We start from the raw sequence: 17,065 nt of genomic DNA, 5'->3' as shown, positions 1-17,065 counted from the left end.
GCTTCAATTGATGACTACATGACAGACATTGCAAATTTGTTCGTGGAGTCACACACTGCAGATTTGGGAGACAACCTTAATGATTTGCATCTTCTCTTTGACGAAGGTGATCCTTCTACAGTTGTTGCGAGGGCTCACTCTGACGCTCATGTACATTCTCTACATGATCAATCTACATAGGTTGGCATGATTATGGATCCTTATCAACAATAATTGGAGTAGGTCTCTTTATTAGTTGAGGAGACATATGGCTCATTGGAATAGGTTCACTAGACATCCTTGCCAAATCTACATTCGTTCTTTTCAGCACAGTTGGAAGGGGTGACCATTACCATCAGCATAGGGATACTTGAGCAGGTTTCCAGACCACCATACATCTTTAGGATTGTACCTTTGCCTTTGTTTCTTCCAAAGGAGAGGAACATCATTTTGCATTCTTGGACCAGCTTCTTCCTTGGAGCGGTTTTCACTGATAAACACTTTTCATTTGGGTGAGGGGGGACTGCCTTGTTTCTCTTCCTCTTCCCTCTTATGAGGTTTAGTTCTTCTCATTCTTCACTTTTGTATCAGCTTCTTCCTTGGAGTGGCTTTCACTGATAGACACTCTTCATTTGGGTGGGGGGGGGCTTTTTCCTCTTATGAGGTTTAGTTCTTCTCATTCTTCACTTTTGTACATATTGGATGTATGTCATAATGGGGGGGTCTTGATTACTCCATCCATCCATACATCCCCTTTCATCTCTCTTTTTGGGGGAGGGTTTTTCCCATGAGGTTTTCCCTCTTTCTCTGCTTTATGAGAGATTGCATTTCATTATGTACATGGGTACCTAACATGGCCTAGTAGCTGGGACCCATTATGCATTTTCATCCTAGTTTTTGTAAGCTTAAGGGCATTCCCCTAAGTTTCACTTTAGGGGGGGTGTTGGTGTAAATACGTATTTACTATTTACACTTACTTAAGTTTACTTAGGTTAATGCATTATTTTATTATTTTGCATTATTTTAGTATTTTATTTTGTGAGACACTTAGGAGTTTGCGCACCTTTTTGAGTTGTCATGTTGACAACACAGAAGTACGCAACTCTATTTCGACACATGTTGTCTACAACACTAATTTGTGTGTTACACCTTTGTAGGCTTATCCTCTTATCATCACACTTACTTTCATGCTTAATGGAGGATAACTCATATCTGGTGGACATGTGCCTGGTTGTATGACTTATCATGTAGCTAGTTCTGAGGCATTCTAGATGCATCCTAGAGGCCTTTATATACAGGCACTCCTAGTGTACTTCTGAATGCATATTGAATGAATATATCATCATTTTGATCATACTCTCTCTTTCTGGTCTACAGTTGTGCTTGTGTTTGAGTTCTTAGTTCCTAGGTAAAATTTTCCCTAAGGAAAATTCTTGCATAAGTTAATGTTCTAACTACCTAATTTATTTTCTAGCTTAATTTATCCTTCCTTATTCAGTATTGTTTCTTGTAACATAACAATTTCATAATCAAATTGTTTTAAATTATGTTTAAATAAGTGTTTCTTGCTAGGAGCATTTAAACCCCTAGTATTCCAAGTAGTGAACTTCATGTTGCCTTGGGAAGGTTCTTTCCCTTCCCTGGATTAAATAACTGACTTATCTTTTGCTATTCTTTTGCCTACCCATCTGCTTCTTTGAGTTCTTTACAAGACTTCCTTCCTCTTTTAGCTATCAATCTACCATATTTGGGAGTAATTGTCCCTTCTTGATTCATCAAAATACCCAATTGCTCTATGCTCTCTTGTGCATTTACAACACTTTTAGATTGTTTTCCTTGTTGCTCATCTTTTTCTTTATTTTCTAATTCTTTCATTATTTGTTCTGCAAGGGTTATCTAATCACCTATATGTATATTATCTATTAAATCTGGTATACTCCATGCTCTGTCCAAATTAGTAACATCTCCTTGACCTATTATTTTTCTAGATTCGACAGTCTGTAAAGCTTTACATCTCTTATATTCATCCTCAATTATTAATATATCTCTTCTTAAATCTTCAAAGGTGTAGTTATCTTTGCCTAATTTTAGAACTCGATGTATTAGCTCCTCTTTTTGTAGGTCACTGCTTTTATCAATATTGTCGAAGTTAAAAACTTGGATCAATTCATCGGTTAATAGTTCCAATTTCTTTTCCACTGCCTCACCTTAAATTAACATTTCCACATCTTCATTCTTTAACAAATCATTATTCAGGAAGTCATGAAAATCTTGAACTAACATTCCTTTTATCTTACTCTGGTCCTTCTCCCTTGCCTTGAGCTCCCTGAGGTTATAAATAGGAGATTCTTCTCTGCCAAAATTTAGTGAACAACTTTATTGCCTCTTTTTTGGAGTCTATGATCCCCTTCATAGAATCTTCTTTATGTTGTAGCAGAGTATCAATTATTTATTTTGTGCACTTAACCTTACTTTGCTCTAGAGATACATCAGAGAAAATTGTTTTCTATTTCTTCAAGAGCACTATTAGTATTAACCAAGATATTTTTGTCCTGAGTCCTAGATTCCTTTTCAGGCAGTTTTTCCTTCCCCCTTATTTCTTTTTTATTCTTATCTTTCTATGCTTTCTTTAGTTTCTTGTTCAACCTTCTGTAGCTGTTGACTACACTTTGCATCCTTATGTTAGTTGTATTAAGTCCTATTTTTCTTCTTCTCTTCTGTTGATTTCTTTGAAATTTTGATTTTCACAGATGAGATCTATTTTCAACTATGATCTAGTGCCTTTATATTCTTTCATATTTAACAATTCAATAATTTCTTTACTGGTATATGATATTGAAGCCTTTCCCTTTTCTTTGCTTTCAGATTCTTTTTCTCTTACTGCCTAAGGTATCTCTGTCACTTTCATCTGATCTTTCTTGAAGATTGTAGAACTGTTTCTGATCTCTAAAATTGGAGTTAGGAATATTATTTTTTCTTTTCTTATTTCACCATCTTCCAATTCAAATTTTTTTTCCCCTATTGTATCATGAATAGGCTTCAAGAGAACTTTTTCATTTATGCACTTCCCCTGGAATTTTTTTTTGTTTCTTATACTCATCATAGGGAAGGTATCTTTTAGATTCGAAGTTGCTTGAAAAGTTTTAAATGTAATCTTCCTTTCATTATTTAATTTGATTATTTAAGAGATTTTGCCTTCAAATTTGTAGAAATTTAAGTTATAATTAGATATGTTTGTTATTACCTTAATAGGTTGGAATTCAAGATTTTTAGTCTCAAAGTTGATAAAATTTTTAATTTTATTACAATATTTATAAGAAGTGTCTATTCATATTAGATTACCAATTGATGAAACTATTTTCCTAAGAATCTCTACATGCATAAGTTCAGGAGGGAGAGATTGAATGGAAATCTAGGTTGACAAGGACAAATTTAATAGTTCTTCCTTACAATCTAGAGTCCATTCAAAGAATTTAATAGCATAGCCTTTAAAATAACAAATAGAGACTAAGATGAAATCTTTTTTAACATATTCATCACTATAGTGGATGTAAAATAACCTATCCGAATGGTGAGATATAATTACTTGATTTTGACAAAATTCCTTTAACCAGTTAGTGAGATTGATCATTTCTTGTCTTGGCCCATTCCAAAATGCGAATACACCAACATTCTTGCAGTCCTGCCAACAATCTTCGTTGTCTTGATTGTTGATAATTAGGATCTGTTCCTTTTTTTTTTGAAGTTGGGGCAAGGAGCCATCTAGGGTTGATTGGGGGAATGAGTAGGTGACTTGGGAATAATATTCCTCTGGTGAGGGGGGATATATGTTTTTGGAGGGTTATATGATTGTTTGGGATTTGAAGTCTCAGCTTTATGGTGATGAGTTTCATGAATATTGATTGAAATCATATTGAATTCAGATAGAAAACCTATCTATTGGGAATCACTAGTGCATTTTACCCTAATTTTCAACCAAAAAATTTAACTAAGTATTTTAAATGGGTTGGTTGGTCGATTTATAAAGCAAAATTTTGTTTTTTTTTAATAACATGCCCGTGTTGGTTGCAATTGTGACCAATTATTTTCGTCACAATTGCAATGCACACCACAACATAAAACAAAAAAAAAGGGCAAAAATATATAACATTTCATTTGGTGTCGAGGGTTCCAAAGTATTTGCAAGAAGTGCAAGTTAATGGTATGTTCAGAGATTTGATATGGTTCTGCCTACATCAATCCAAGGGCACTTCAACTTCTTCACTTCCAACATTTCGCTCGCACGAGGGCATAGATTTTCAAGGGGGGTTCTGAAAGAGAGGACTCAGCATTGTGTGCGATCATAGTAATAGGTAAAAGTTTAGTATGTCCTATTTAAAGATTTTCTTTTGGATTGAACATTGGGATATGTCAGTAATCTTATTCAAGTCCTATTTAAAGATTATGAGGATGCACAATTTAAATGTTTGGATTGTGAATATGGACACTTGGCTAGGGATTTGTTCATTGAAATGCTTTAAACTACCTATCTATCTTGAGTTCGACCAAGATGCAAACCCTTTCCTAGCCTAGAATCAGGTAGAAACTACATTCAAAGCATTGCAAGACGTAGCTGCTACTACCTCTTCCCTTAGTGAATTTGTGCTACAGATCAAATTCCATTCATTCCTGCTACAATTTCTTCTTCATTTGCCAAACTCTTGTTCTATGCTTGGCTGCGTGCTTACATGGCGACACTCTTTTTCAAAATAGGTTCGTGGGTTTGAGTGTGTATATATGTTTCTACTATCATACAGGTCTCAATTTTGTATCTTTGTGTGTTTCTCTAAGTGTTGCACAATAAGATAAAAAATGGACGTCAAGCATAATAAATAAACAATGCTTTTCTACATGGAGGAATGAATGGAGTTGCGTGTGATTTGGGTAGGGCTAGCACGTTGTATTTGCTTACTTATCCACATTTTGGATGTTATAAATATGCATCACTGCATTCTTCCTAAGCATCTTTCTTGTGTTTTATTACCAATTATTTTGGTAGATTGCAAGAGTTTGTTAATTTGGGTGTTGTGTAGTTATAATTCATCTTCGGTAAGCTGCTTCATCTTCGCCATCATCATGATCATGGCTAACAACATTTCTGCATCAGCTTCAATGGTATGTGGGTTTCATTTTACTTTGATTTTGATCTCTATTTAGATGAGAAAATGCTTGTTTAGGTGTGGAGAATGTTATTGATGTGTTTTTGGAACTATTTTGGGTAGTTTCTCCATGAAATACAACTTCTCTTTGAGAAAATGCTTGATCTTACGTTTGGGAATTCAGATCTTGTAGTACCAGACATTAAAGTGGTGATGCTAGGTGGTTTACTGTTGAAGTTTTGAGTAGCTTTTGTGTAGTTTTTTATATGTCAATCAAAGAAGATAAGATATAGAAATCATAGAGCTATGAACTTGTTTAGAGCATTAGAGAGACATTCATTATGGTGAAGAAATGAATAATAAATGAGATTATTATCAACTATAGATAGCGATGATAAATTAAAGTGGAAATATTGTAACTTCAAGCCTCGCCAAGCATACCTATAGTGATTGTTTTGTTATCAACGACAAGTCTTGCTAACTTGAATGTATTCAACAAAGTGAGTTTCATGAGTTTTCCTTGTTCATGTTGCTGTTTGTCTTAGCTAGTCTTGGGTTGTAGTATATGCTGTCATGATTTATGTTATTATGAACCACCTTTTCTTAACTGTCCATTATATATAAGATGCATTCTTCAATACAAAGTTAGAAAACTGGAGGTAATAGATTGATGATATTATATTTAAAAATAACTAATCACAAAAAGTTTAGAAAAAACTCACAACCAAAGTAAAAAATTAAAAGGTAAAAAACTATTATTTCCTAAAAGAACATTTAACAATATAATTAGGCCGTTCAGGGTTATTAACAATTTAAGTAAATAAATATGAGCATCTAAGGAATAAAATTGCACCGAATTAGGAATGAGATGGGTACACAGAATGCTGCCTATTTTTCTTACTATTTATCTATACGGCTTCAAATTGAAGCTCAAACACTCTTTTCCCCTTTAGGGTCCTTCAAAAATTTGAAGAGAGATTAAGATTTGTTTGGATACCGAGCATGACTAATTAAATTTATGGCAGTTATGTGTCCACAAATTCGACGTAGACAATGTATACTCTATTGGTAAGCATCCATCTATCTAGCTTAACTACACAGGTGTTGGTAAACAGATTGTCCTTTTAAATAAACTCTCCAAATGCCCAATTTTGAAAGAACAATTAGATGCCAACAGTTAGATAATCTATCATGAGATTGATAGATTTTCTCTAAATTGGAAGGTACAACTCCCTTATGAAATGATATGCAATGAATTTGTTTTATCTCTAATTCCTACTGCGAGGTATGTTCTTAACCAGAGAACAGTAGAGGAAAACCGAGTTCCACCCAGGCAAGTGAAATCTCAGGCGGAAATTAGATGCAAAAATGCTGTGCTATGATCTTCACACTCTTATGAATTTCTCAACAAAGCAATCATGATAGATGCAAATATTAAAAGCAATGCAAGCTTAACTATGTAGATGAAACAACTAACAGATACTTGTTGTGTTTGAACCCTCACAATCTTATGACTTCTGATGCACAACAGAATATCACAACGATAAAGAAGAAACAGGATGGAATGCATACAAACAAAACATTTAACGAAAATATTTCCCACAACTAGTTTCAACTCTCTGATTGATTTACCAGTTCTATTAAAATGAAATAACAAAATGAAACTCTGTTCACTTAATTACTTCAACTTAACATTTATGGAAATATAACATAGAGAAGAAGAAAGCGAACAGTAAAGAAATGGCACAAAACTCAATTGTCTCTGCAACAAGATTCACACCAAAAATTTGCCGACCTTTCATTAATCATTTAGCCCTATACATATAGAGATGAGAGATGACCATTACAATAGGAATACCAATCGGTTCATCTCCTCAGAAGACAAATGACAAGAAGTTAATTTGTCATTAACAAAATCAAAGAAAATGAAAAAGAGACATTATTTTGACCTCTTCCCCTTTCCATTTTTGCTTTATATGCCCTGGCAGTAACTATAATAGGAATTAGCTCATCATTGCTAGACACATGTACATTGGTGAATCTTAAGAGCCATTTTGAATGCTCTCGAGCTAATTCCTTTACATAATTCATTTGACTTTTTAATTCTTCAGCTGCCACATGTATGCATCCACTCAATGTCTATAAATCTGTTATTCTGTTTTGACTATTAGGAGTGATGCTTGACAGGTTACTCAAATATACAGAGAAGTTATTTTTCATCACTTCTATTCCAATCAAAGCCTTTCCTTGACCACTAGTATGCGGTTCAGAATGTAGTCCTTTCATCAACTCGAAAGCTCTGTCCTGAGTCTTCTTTAATTTATCTTCCGTTTCCTTAAGCCCCTTTTCTGCTTCTTGAATCATCTCCTGTTTGAATTGCATAGCTTGAAGCCATTCAAATAGGGGTTCATTACCTTTCTTCAGAATCTTCGCTTCAACTGCTTCTTTTGCCTTCATCTGAATAATCATCTTCAGAAGGGAAACACACTCTTCACATCTTCCTCTCTCTGTGGCCAGAGTATGTTGATTAGATATGAGGTTATCTTTCTCAGTCTCTAGTTGAATGATAACATTTCCAATTTGATCAATCAACATAACTCCATCCGAATTGAGTTTGTCAATCCATTCCTTCCCGATCTGAACAAAATGTCGGTCTTTTTGTAGCTGGGAGATGAAGGCTTGTACTTCCTCTGTCGTGGGATTTTCAGCAGCAGGTACACCAGTAATAGTTGCCAATGGGACAACTAACTGCCTAATGAACCTCTTAAGATCTTCTATCTCAGATTTCATTCTGATCTTCGACAACTTGAGATCCTCCAATTGATTTTCTATGATCTCATTACCCGATCTCCATAGGCCCACCTTTGTATCGTGCTTGGCTTCTCCAAGATCAATAGAATGCAGAGTGAAATCTCCAGGAGTCAGGTCTTCAATTCGCCCTGCCTTACTGGGTTTGGCAATGTCCATGCTCAGATGTCCTGTTTCTGGATCTTGCCCCAGAATTGACAAAGTTTTCTGCTTCTTGACCTTCACCATGGCAGAACCAGAACGAACTGCCTGAGATACAATGTCCTTTGCAGGAACATGTTCACCTTTCTTTTTCCTTTTTCTTTCCAGTGAGTCTTCAAGCCAAGACTCTGTTCCAATTACCTTAGAAGCTGCTCGTAATGATTCGATGTTGAACATCTTCTTCTTTATTGGAGTCTTCACCATTGTTTCTGCGGAGAAAGGATTCTTTGAATCTCTAGAAAGAAGTCTAGATGAGCTTGGAGCTTTTTCCTCCCCTTGTGTTCCTCCTTCAACCTTGTCCAATTCAGTGGATTCAGTGCTACTAGAGTCTTCATCTCCAACCTCTACTACCTGAATTGGAGAAGTAGATGGCTGCAAAATGGGAGTCTTCTCAGATAGAATAGGACTATGATGAGGATATGGAAGTGGCGTAGTATAAGGAGAAGGGACAGGTGTATTCTATGGAGATGGAGATGGGGAAATGTGAGGAATGAAGATTGGAGGAGCACCACTATCTTTTTCCTTATCAGTCTCTTTTTCTTCAGCAGTGGACTGGGTCCCAATAACTGGTAGAGAGCCATCTTGACATGTCAGAGATATGGGAATGTTCTTTTTAGGTGGTTGATCTCCTCCTCCTGTAGGTATAGCTGGTCCTTGAGTAGTTGATATTGATACATTGGGTGTGGCACTATGAGAAGAAGTGGGAGTGGTAGCAGCTGGAGATTGTTGAGAAGCTTTTCCCTTACTTCGGCCCTTCGTGGCTGTCCACTCTACCCATTTTCCTGTTCTTTTGACGATCCTAGCCACCATAACATCAAGATCTTCATATATATTAGTGTAGGGCTCTGAACTGATTGGGGTATTTATCAACCTTGTTAAATATGTATTGCTATACATATTCTGGCCATCATCCTCTAGCCCTTCTAAATCCAAATTGATACCATAAGTTTTTACTTGATCCACCATGAATCTAGCAAAGGCACGATCTCTACTCTCCAGCTCATCTTTACAATTTGCCTAGTAGTTTTCTATGGTGGTGATATGTTTGATCGTGCCTCCAATTTGAAGCACATCTCGAGCATACCCATTCGGGTCAAACATGGGTCTGAAAACTTCATACTCTTGTAATTTGAACCTTCCTTCAAATGCTTTCACCATGTTCTTAGCATCTGACCTGGATTTGCAACTGTAAGCTCCAACCTTCATAGGGAATTCATATCCCTTCTTTCACAGTCCAACGCTTAACGCATTCACTTGGAGAGCCTATCTCACAATCTCCATCAACACGATCATGTCATCCGGGTATCTGGGCATCTTCAAGGGAAACCCATCGAATGCTGCAAGACGCAAATATGAGAAGGATGAGAATTGTATAAAAAAGCAACCAAACTGACTAATTACTGCCATTGCTTCTAGGCTGAATCTCCGCTCCAGACACCCTTGGAGTTCCCTGCAAATTCTCATAGTGAATGCATCATTAACTCTGATAAAATCTGCATAGCTATTTTGTAGCTGCAAGCACGGATAAAATTCATAACTTTTAACATTTTCTAGTGCATCATCAATTCTAGGGAGGCTTGGCCATAACTGTAAGGAGGCCAGCATATATATCAGGAAGGAAGACATATAAAATGAATTATAAAACTTGGCTGCACTGAGAGCCCTAGATAATTGCTCACTGACCTCAAATGCCCAGTCAATATACTGCGAATCTGAGCAAATAATTTGCACCAAGAAAAAATAGTGCTCTAAAAAATTAAAGGCATCTGCCTCACCTTTGAGTCGATGCAAAAGAACCATAATATCCACAATCTCTGGCTTGAGATCAGTGCCAAAAAGGGTTTTAGGGACCTTACTCTTGACTCCCCTCGATTTCTGGAACCAAGACTTCATGATTTCTTTCCTCCATACCATCTTTTTCAAAGAGAATTCTGATATGGCTCCTCCAACTGTCAGTGTGGAGAACTCCTCATGTTCTGGGATTTGCAAACAGTTCACCACTGCTTGCCTATCAACTGAAATTAATACTCTGATCAGGCAACAAAATCTGCTTAGTGTCTGGATTGTAATGATTGATACATTCTACAATCAACTCCTGAGCTTGAACTGCCACAGGAAATCCTGCTGCCTCCACTAGTCCACTCTCGCAGAGCTTCTCAGTAATAGGATGAATTGGTTCAATCATTATCCTTTTTTGAAAATCTAGAATATCATAAAAGCGGAGTGAAGTATCTGTGATGTTCTTCCATGTTGATCGGACTCCACCCAAACCATCAAATCCAGAGAAACGAGCCATTTAATCAAACAAATGTAGACTATGAAACTTGAGAATGTAAATGATTGCAAGAAATAGCTTTGCAAGTACTGTATTAGCAATGTTCAATTCAACAGCATAATGATTCAAAGCAAGAAAATGGTAATTTGAAAATCGGTTATACTGTTCTTTATATAGAAACCTCAATTTACCCGTTATGTTTTCAGGATCCGCGCCACACAAGCGAAATAAATGATCAATCCATTAGAATGATGGTTATAACAGGTTCCTCCATGTCTTTTCACTTTTCCGTTGGCTTAACGGTAACTTCCTTTATTACTTACTTACTTTCCCATTTTAACCCTGTTTCGAAAAAACCAAAACGGAGTACTCCCTAGGGCGAAATTCGCTCAGCTCGATTCTGCATTTAGACTCCTTTTCAGATGTGAGTATTTACTTCCCTTGTATCCTTTAGGCTTCTTGTGATTAATTTTTTACATAACCAAGCCTGCAAGATTAATTTTCTGGACAATGCGAAAAATCGCCTCTGAAGGTAGAAACTCCGCAAAGGAGAAGGCAATTTCCAATTTTCTGCGAAGCCTCCGTTTAGTCTTTTCTGTCTTAACTATTTCGCTTTAAGCCTTTGAAGAATAGAAAAAGTACTTCACCAATGGAAGTGGGGCCCACTGACTTCCTTTACTTTCTTTAGTTATGCCTATTCAAAAAATTGACTTCTTGGTGCGAAAGCTTGTAAAAGGAGAAGTTGTTTTTTAGTTTTCCGCAAATCTTCCTTTTACTCATCTCAATAGGTTTTAAATCATTCACATCATTGAAACATCCCGAACTTTAGATGATCTTAAGCAAAACATAACTCTTCTTTCTGAATCCATCATGTAGACTGCATTTACATTTCTGGTGGAGTTTTACCTTTTGACTACGAAAGTCCACGGGAGGAGAAGTTAGTTCTGAGTTTTCCGCCAATGCCTTTTCTGAACACTTTGGCAATTTTTGAATGATTCCCATGCTAGAATATGATGATAATCAACTGACTTGTCTATAACTTCACTCACCTTTCTATTTCAAAATCTGCAAATCATATTTAAAACTCATTGCAGAATTTTACCTTCAAGGTGCGAAAGTCCACAAAAGGAGAAGGCAAAACTGAAATTTTTGCCCCTTTATCTTTCTTCATATTTAGTTCGTATAATCTGCAAGTAAATTTTTCTAAGGTAGTATCCTTTGAGAATCTCCATCGAGTAAGGATCTAGACTACCCGAATGAACTATGACCATGAGGAAAACCCACCCGGCTATACAATGTGCGAGAAGGGGGAAAGATGGAAACCCGATGGCGACAATCATCACCTAAAGAGGAAAGACTTATTGACTTGACAAGACCAAATATGATGAAACATCTACTTTGTCAAATTACTATGGGACTAAGAAGTGGGGAAATAGCTGGCTCTGACTGGGGACTTGGGTAGAGAATACCCAAGTGAGGGACTCAAAATCTCTGGTTTCGCAAAAGGAAATAAAAGGCGGCAACACAACAAAACTTAAAGAAAAACAAAGAACAAAGGAAAGGAAAGGCAGAAAAGGGGAAGACTAACTAAAGCACACACAAAACACTAAACCTACTATATTACAATACAGGGGTTACCTATTTTCAATTCAAAATTTGATAGAGATTCAAATCCTGACCATTGTAGGTCAGGGGTAGTACTTCACCATCTTCATAGGCCAATTTGAAGGAATTGTTCTCAAATGCTTGATGAATTGTGAAAGGACCTTTCCATAGAGTGTCAAACTTTTTATGCATTCCTTTAGGAGCATTTCTCTTATCCCAGAGCAATATGTTGTCTCCCATCATAAATTTTCGTGGTCTTGTTCTTTTATCAAATAGTTCTTTCACTCGCCTCTGGTGTTGCGTAATATGGTTAACAATTTCTTCTCTTTCCTCTTCAAGTTTACTTAAATACAACATTCTCTTTTCCAGGCCATCTTTATAAATATCATCTTCAATCACTGTTCTGAGTTTGTTTGTGGCCAGCTCTAGATGTAGAGGCAAATTTGCTTCAGTTCCATACACCAATTTGAAAGGAGATACACCAATTGCTCTCTTGGGTGTCACCCTATCCACCCAAAGTGCTTCAAAAAATTTCTTGTGCCAATTCTTCTGATTATCTAAAACTAGCTTCTTAACGATATTTACTAAGTTTTTGTTGCTAGACTCAGCCTGGCCATTCCCTTGAGGAAAATAATCTGATGAATGACCAACACTTATTCCATACTTGAAACAGAAATCCGTAATTTCAATTGAAGAAAAATAGGAAGCATTATCCGTTACTAATTTGATAGGAACCCCAAACCTAACTAAAATATTCTCCTTTATGAATTCACATACAACTTCAGAAGTGGCGTTCTTTGTAGCTTTGGCCTCCACCCACTTAGTGAAGTAGTCAGTCGCAGTTATTATGTATTGGTGACTAGCACTGGATGTTGGATTGATAGGACCAATAAAATCAAGGCCCATTGTTGAAAAGGTCCTTCAATTACAACAGGTCTCAATGGCAGGGTTGCTAGCTGAGGACGCCCAGAGAACATTTTACATTTTTCACACTTTGAAACCCAAGCATATGCATCTTTAAACATTCCGATGCAATAGTAACATTGTCTTAATATCTTAAAAGCTATGACTGAAGAAGAAAAATGTCCACCACAAGCCTCATCATGAAAGGTCTTCAACAACTTTTGTTGTTGTTGTTTATCCATGCATCTAAGAAAGGTGCCATCAATAGCTCTTTTGAAAAGTTTACCATCCCAGATTACATATTTGGCTGCCTTCAGCTTAAGGTCTCTCCTTTGTTTTGCATTGAGGCCTTCAGGACATTCACCATATGTTAAGAAATAGGAGATGTTTTCAAACCATGGGTCATAGAGACTTACAGCTAACACTAGTTGTTTTTCACTTGGTTCCTCTGACTCACAAACAATTTTATTTTCTACAATTGCTTTACATAAAGCATTCCCTCTGACCAACTTAGTAGGCTTAATCTCTATGTCATATTCTTGTATCTTTGCTATCCATGCTCCCCTAACATTGCAACCTATATCTTGTTGAGTCAATACACTCTTAACTGCTATGTCTGGGACAAAAATTATTGAACGTGAATGTAGGATATAGAACCAAATTTTTTTAAGGGCTTTAACCACTGAAAAAGCATGTTTTTTTATTTGGGAATATTTGAGTTCATGTTTCTTTAGGGGAATGCTCATGAAAGCAATGGGAGCTTGTATTCCTCCCTCATTTTCCTGTACAAGGATAGCTGACAATGTATGTTTGGAAGCATAGCAATAAATAATAAAGTCTCTTTTATAACTTGGATGACACAATACAGGGGCACTAGTAATAGCAGTTTTTATATCTTGGAACGCTTGTTTTCCCGCCTCATTCCATTTGAAGTTTGAATTTCCTTTCATCATATCCACTATGTGTTTAGTGGTTTCCGCAAAATCAGGTACGAATCTTCTGAGAAAATTCACTTGACCAAACAAAGATTTAACCCCTCTTTTACTTGAGGGCAAGCTTAATCTCTAAATAGCTTTCACTCTTTCAGGGTTAATCTTAATACCTTCTTGAGAAACTATATGACCAAGGAGTTTTCCTTCTGTCACACAGAAAACTGACTTCTTAGGATTAAGGGATATCCTATGTTCTTTGCATCTCTGTAACACCTTCCTTAGATCTTCCATATGATTTTTCCTTTTCTTTGAAAACACAGTGAGATCATCTAAATATATAACTATGATCCGATCTTTCATAGCTGCAAAGGTTTTACTCATACATCTTTGGAAAGTTGCTCCAGCATTGATCAACCCAAAAGGCATCCTGTGATATGCGAATGTACCCCAAGGAGTAGTAAACGTTGTTTTATGTTGATCTTTCTCTTCCACTTCAACTTGGTTATAACCCGAAAAACCATCAAGCATCGACATCATTTCTGAGCCTGCTATCGTTTGCAGTAAATAGTCCATATTAGGAAGAGAAAAATTATCTTTTGGAGACACTTGGTTCAAATTGCAAAAATCAACACATATCCTTATCTCTCCATTCTTCTTCCTGACGGGCACTATATTAGCTATCCAAGTGGAGTGATGGATGGGATATATTATTCTTGCTTTCAACATTTTATCTACCTCTCGAAAAATGGCATCTGCAACCTTGGGGTTATAATTCCTTTGTTTTTGTCTAAATGGGACTGCATCTGGCTTAAGTGGGATTTGATGTTTTACTTTCCCATCTCTGTAACTCTTTAAGTCTTCATAACTCCATGCAAAGACATCTTTGTATTCTTCAAATAGTTGCTTTGCAACTTCTCTTTCTTCAGGAGTACAACATTTTCCAAGATTAATCATTTTAGGATCATCAACCTCTCCAATGTTCACTCCCTCGTATTCACCTATAGTAGGTCCTTTTTCTATTCTCTTTTGTTTTATATAAGCATCATGTCTATTGAACAATTTTTCCAAAGCCACAAAATATGGGGGAATGATATTACCTTTCAACTGAACTTCATCATTTTGATGATGTTTCATATTTTCATGCTCAAAGCTGAGCTCGTCATTCTCAAGAAACAACTGCAAACTTTTATCATCATTGAAGACTTGCCATGAATCTATGTTATCTGGGACAGCAGACTGATACACAATTTCAATTTGATACTTTTTGTGTTTGAAATCTAGATGAGGAAGTAATAGAGACGCTGAGACCACTAATGAATCAGCTTTAGCATTCATTTCTCTCGGTACCGCTTCAATAGAAAAAGCCTCCAGACCTTCAATTTTGTCCCATACTCTGTTTCTATAATTTTTCAATTTGTGATTTTTAACAGAGTATTGTCTTTTTACCTGTTTCACAATAAGCTCTGCATCACCTCGAGCTTTTAAAATCTTTACTCCTCTGTCCTTTGCTGACATGATTCCCAGAAGTAAGGCCTCATATTCCATAGTGTTATTTGTATTCCCAAATTCTAATTTGAAAGCTAAAGGTTCAATTTCTCCTTTTGGGGAGATCAATACCACACCCGCTCCAGATCCTGCAGAAGCACAACTTCCATCGAATTCCAGTGTCCAAATGCCTAACACATCTTTACTTTCACCAAAAACCTTAGCAATCTGGTCTTCATTTGTTTGTTCATCTAGGTCTCTTTTAGTAAAGATCATGTAATTACCAAATTCAAGCTCTTGATACAAAATCTGGGCTTTAGGATCATCTGACTTTAAAACTGTGAATTTAGCCTTTTCTTCAGGTTCCAATTTGATTTTCTTGTTTCCAATGGGTATCACAGCTTGAGACCAGTCTAGCTTTATTTCACCTCCCAAATCTTGACAGAAACTTGTACTCCATAATAGTCCATAACTAGCTGGGATATCAGCTACCAAGATAGTCAATAAGAGCTTCTTTTCAGGATGTGCATCTAAGGCTACTTGAGCATCTTTAATTTGCCCAACTAAGGGAACCTGTTTGGCATCCATGTAGTAACACCTACCATGTACCTTAGTGAGATTGAGTCCTAAGGCTTTGGCTACAGACTGAGGCATAACGTTATCTGAGGCACCTGAATCTATTATGCAGTTACTTAGCTTGCATCCATTGATATATAGTGAGATATAAAAAGGTTCAGGTTTTTGTCTTGGAAATGTTGCTAAGATGGTAGAATCTTCCTGATTGAATAGGTCAGATGTTAAGGTCTCCTCTTCTTTCTCAACCGTCACATTATGATTAAGATTTGGGACATCATTTTTACATCTATCTACTAGCTTTTTTTAACTCAGTAGGGTGAGATTTCAAATAATCGATAGTAGAAATTTGAACCTTTGACTCTTCACAGAATTGAATAAAATCAAACGATGTCTTGTCTTTACCCATTAAAGTGGAGGACGTCTCTTGATCAGTATGTGCCTTGCTCAAAGAAGGATTGGAATTATCTTTGTGAGGGTGAGTAGAGGACTGATTCTTCATCCTCTGCTCACGAGTCAGCACTGTGTATGAAGTCCCATCAATGGTTGCATAACACTCAGCCTTAGATTCAGAATCTGATTCATATTCTAAAAATAAATTTCCAGAGTCACCATTTGAGTATGGATCAGGCTCTGAACCAGGACTTGCACTATTCAATTCCTCAGTGGATAACAACTGCATCATGTGCGCAGTTTTTGGACAACTAGTACTATCATGGTCTGTAGTCAAATGAAAAATGCACATATTTCCCTTTTTGGCCGTGGCCTCAATTTGTAACCTAGGTTGTGCACCTTGAAGCTGTGGGAATTTTCAATCGTTGTTCCTTCCTGGTGGATTCTGATAATTCCTCTGATAAGACTGATTAAACTCAGGCAATTGTCTCTTCATGGCTGTCAATTCATTTGATAATTTTTGTATCATTTCCTCAGATGAAGTAGTATTGCTAGAGCTTCCTTTCGTTTGAATTTCTCGCTTCCATTTTCCCGTGGAAATAAGATCATCCTCAAATTCTATGGCCTTCCTTTGCGCATCTGCTAAATCTGTGGGATGAGCTCTCCTTAGATCATAATTGATATCCGGAGGCATATCACTAATGAAGAAAGTCTTCAGGTTACCAGTCATGGGTCTATCAACAACGAGAATTCTACTATTAATCTTATTAAAC

The 17,065-nt window shown here is 36.5% G+C and overlaps 1 protein-coding gene across 1 annotated transcript; it reads right to left on the bottom strand.

Annotated features, from left to right (window-relative positions):
• Nucleotides 1-10,874: 10,874 nt before the first annotated feature.
• Nucleotides 10,875-15,980, bottom strand: LOC149532770 (uncharacterized). The gene is made up of 4 exons (XM_089805761.1): nt 14,939-15,980; nt 13,196-13,525; nt 12,108-12,641; nt 10,875-11,005 (listed from the first exon to the last, which is right to left on the bottom strand). The coding sequence occupies exons 1-4, from the start codon at nt 15,978-15,980 to the stop codon at nt 10,875-10,877; spliced, it is 2,037 nt and encodes a 678-aa protein (XP_089661887.1).
• Between the last annotated feature and the right edge of the window lie 1,085 nt (nt 15,981-17,065).

Source organism: Cupressus sempervirens, chromosome 10 (assembly GCF_028749045.1).
Source record: "Cupressus sempervirens isolate cs-2001-9-10 chromosome 10, ASM2874904v1, whole genome shotgun sequence".
NCBI classification, from domain to species: domain Eukaryota; kingdom Viridiplantae; phylum Streptophyta; class Pinopsida; order Cupressales; family Cupressaceae; genus Cupressus; species Cupressus sempervirens.
The sequence above is the reverse complement of the archived record's forward strand: the minus strand, read 5'-3'. Positions and strand labels throughout refer to the sequence as shown.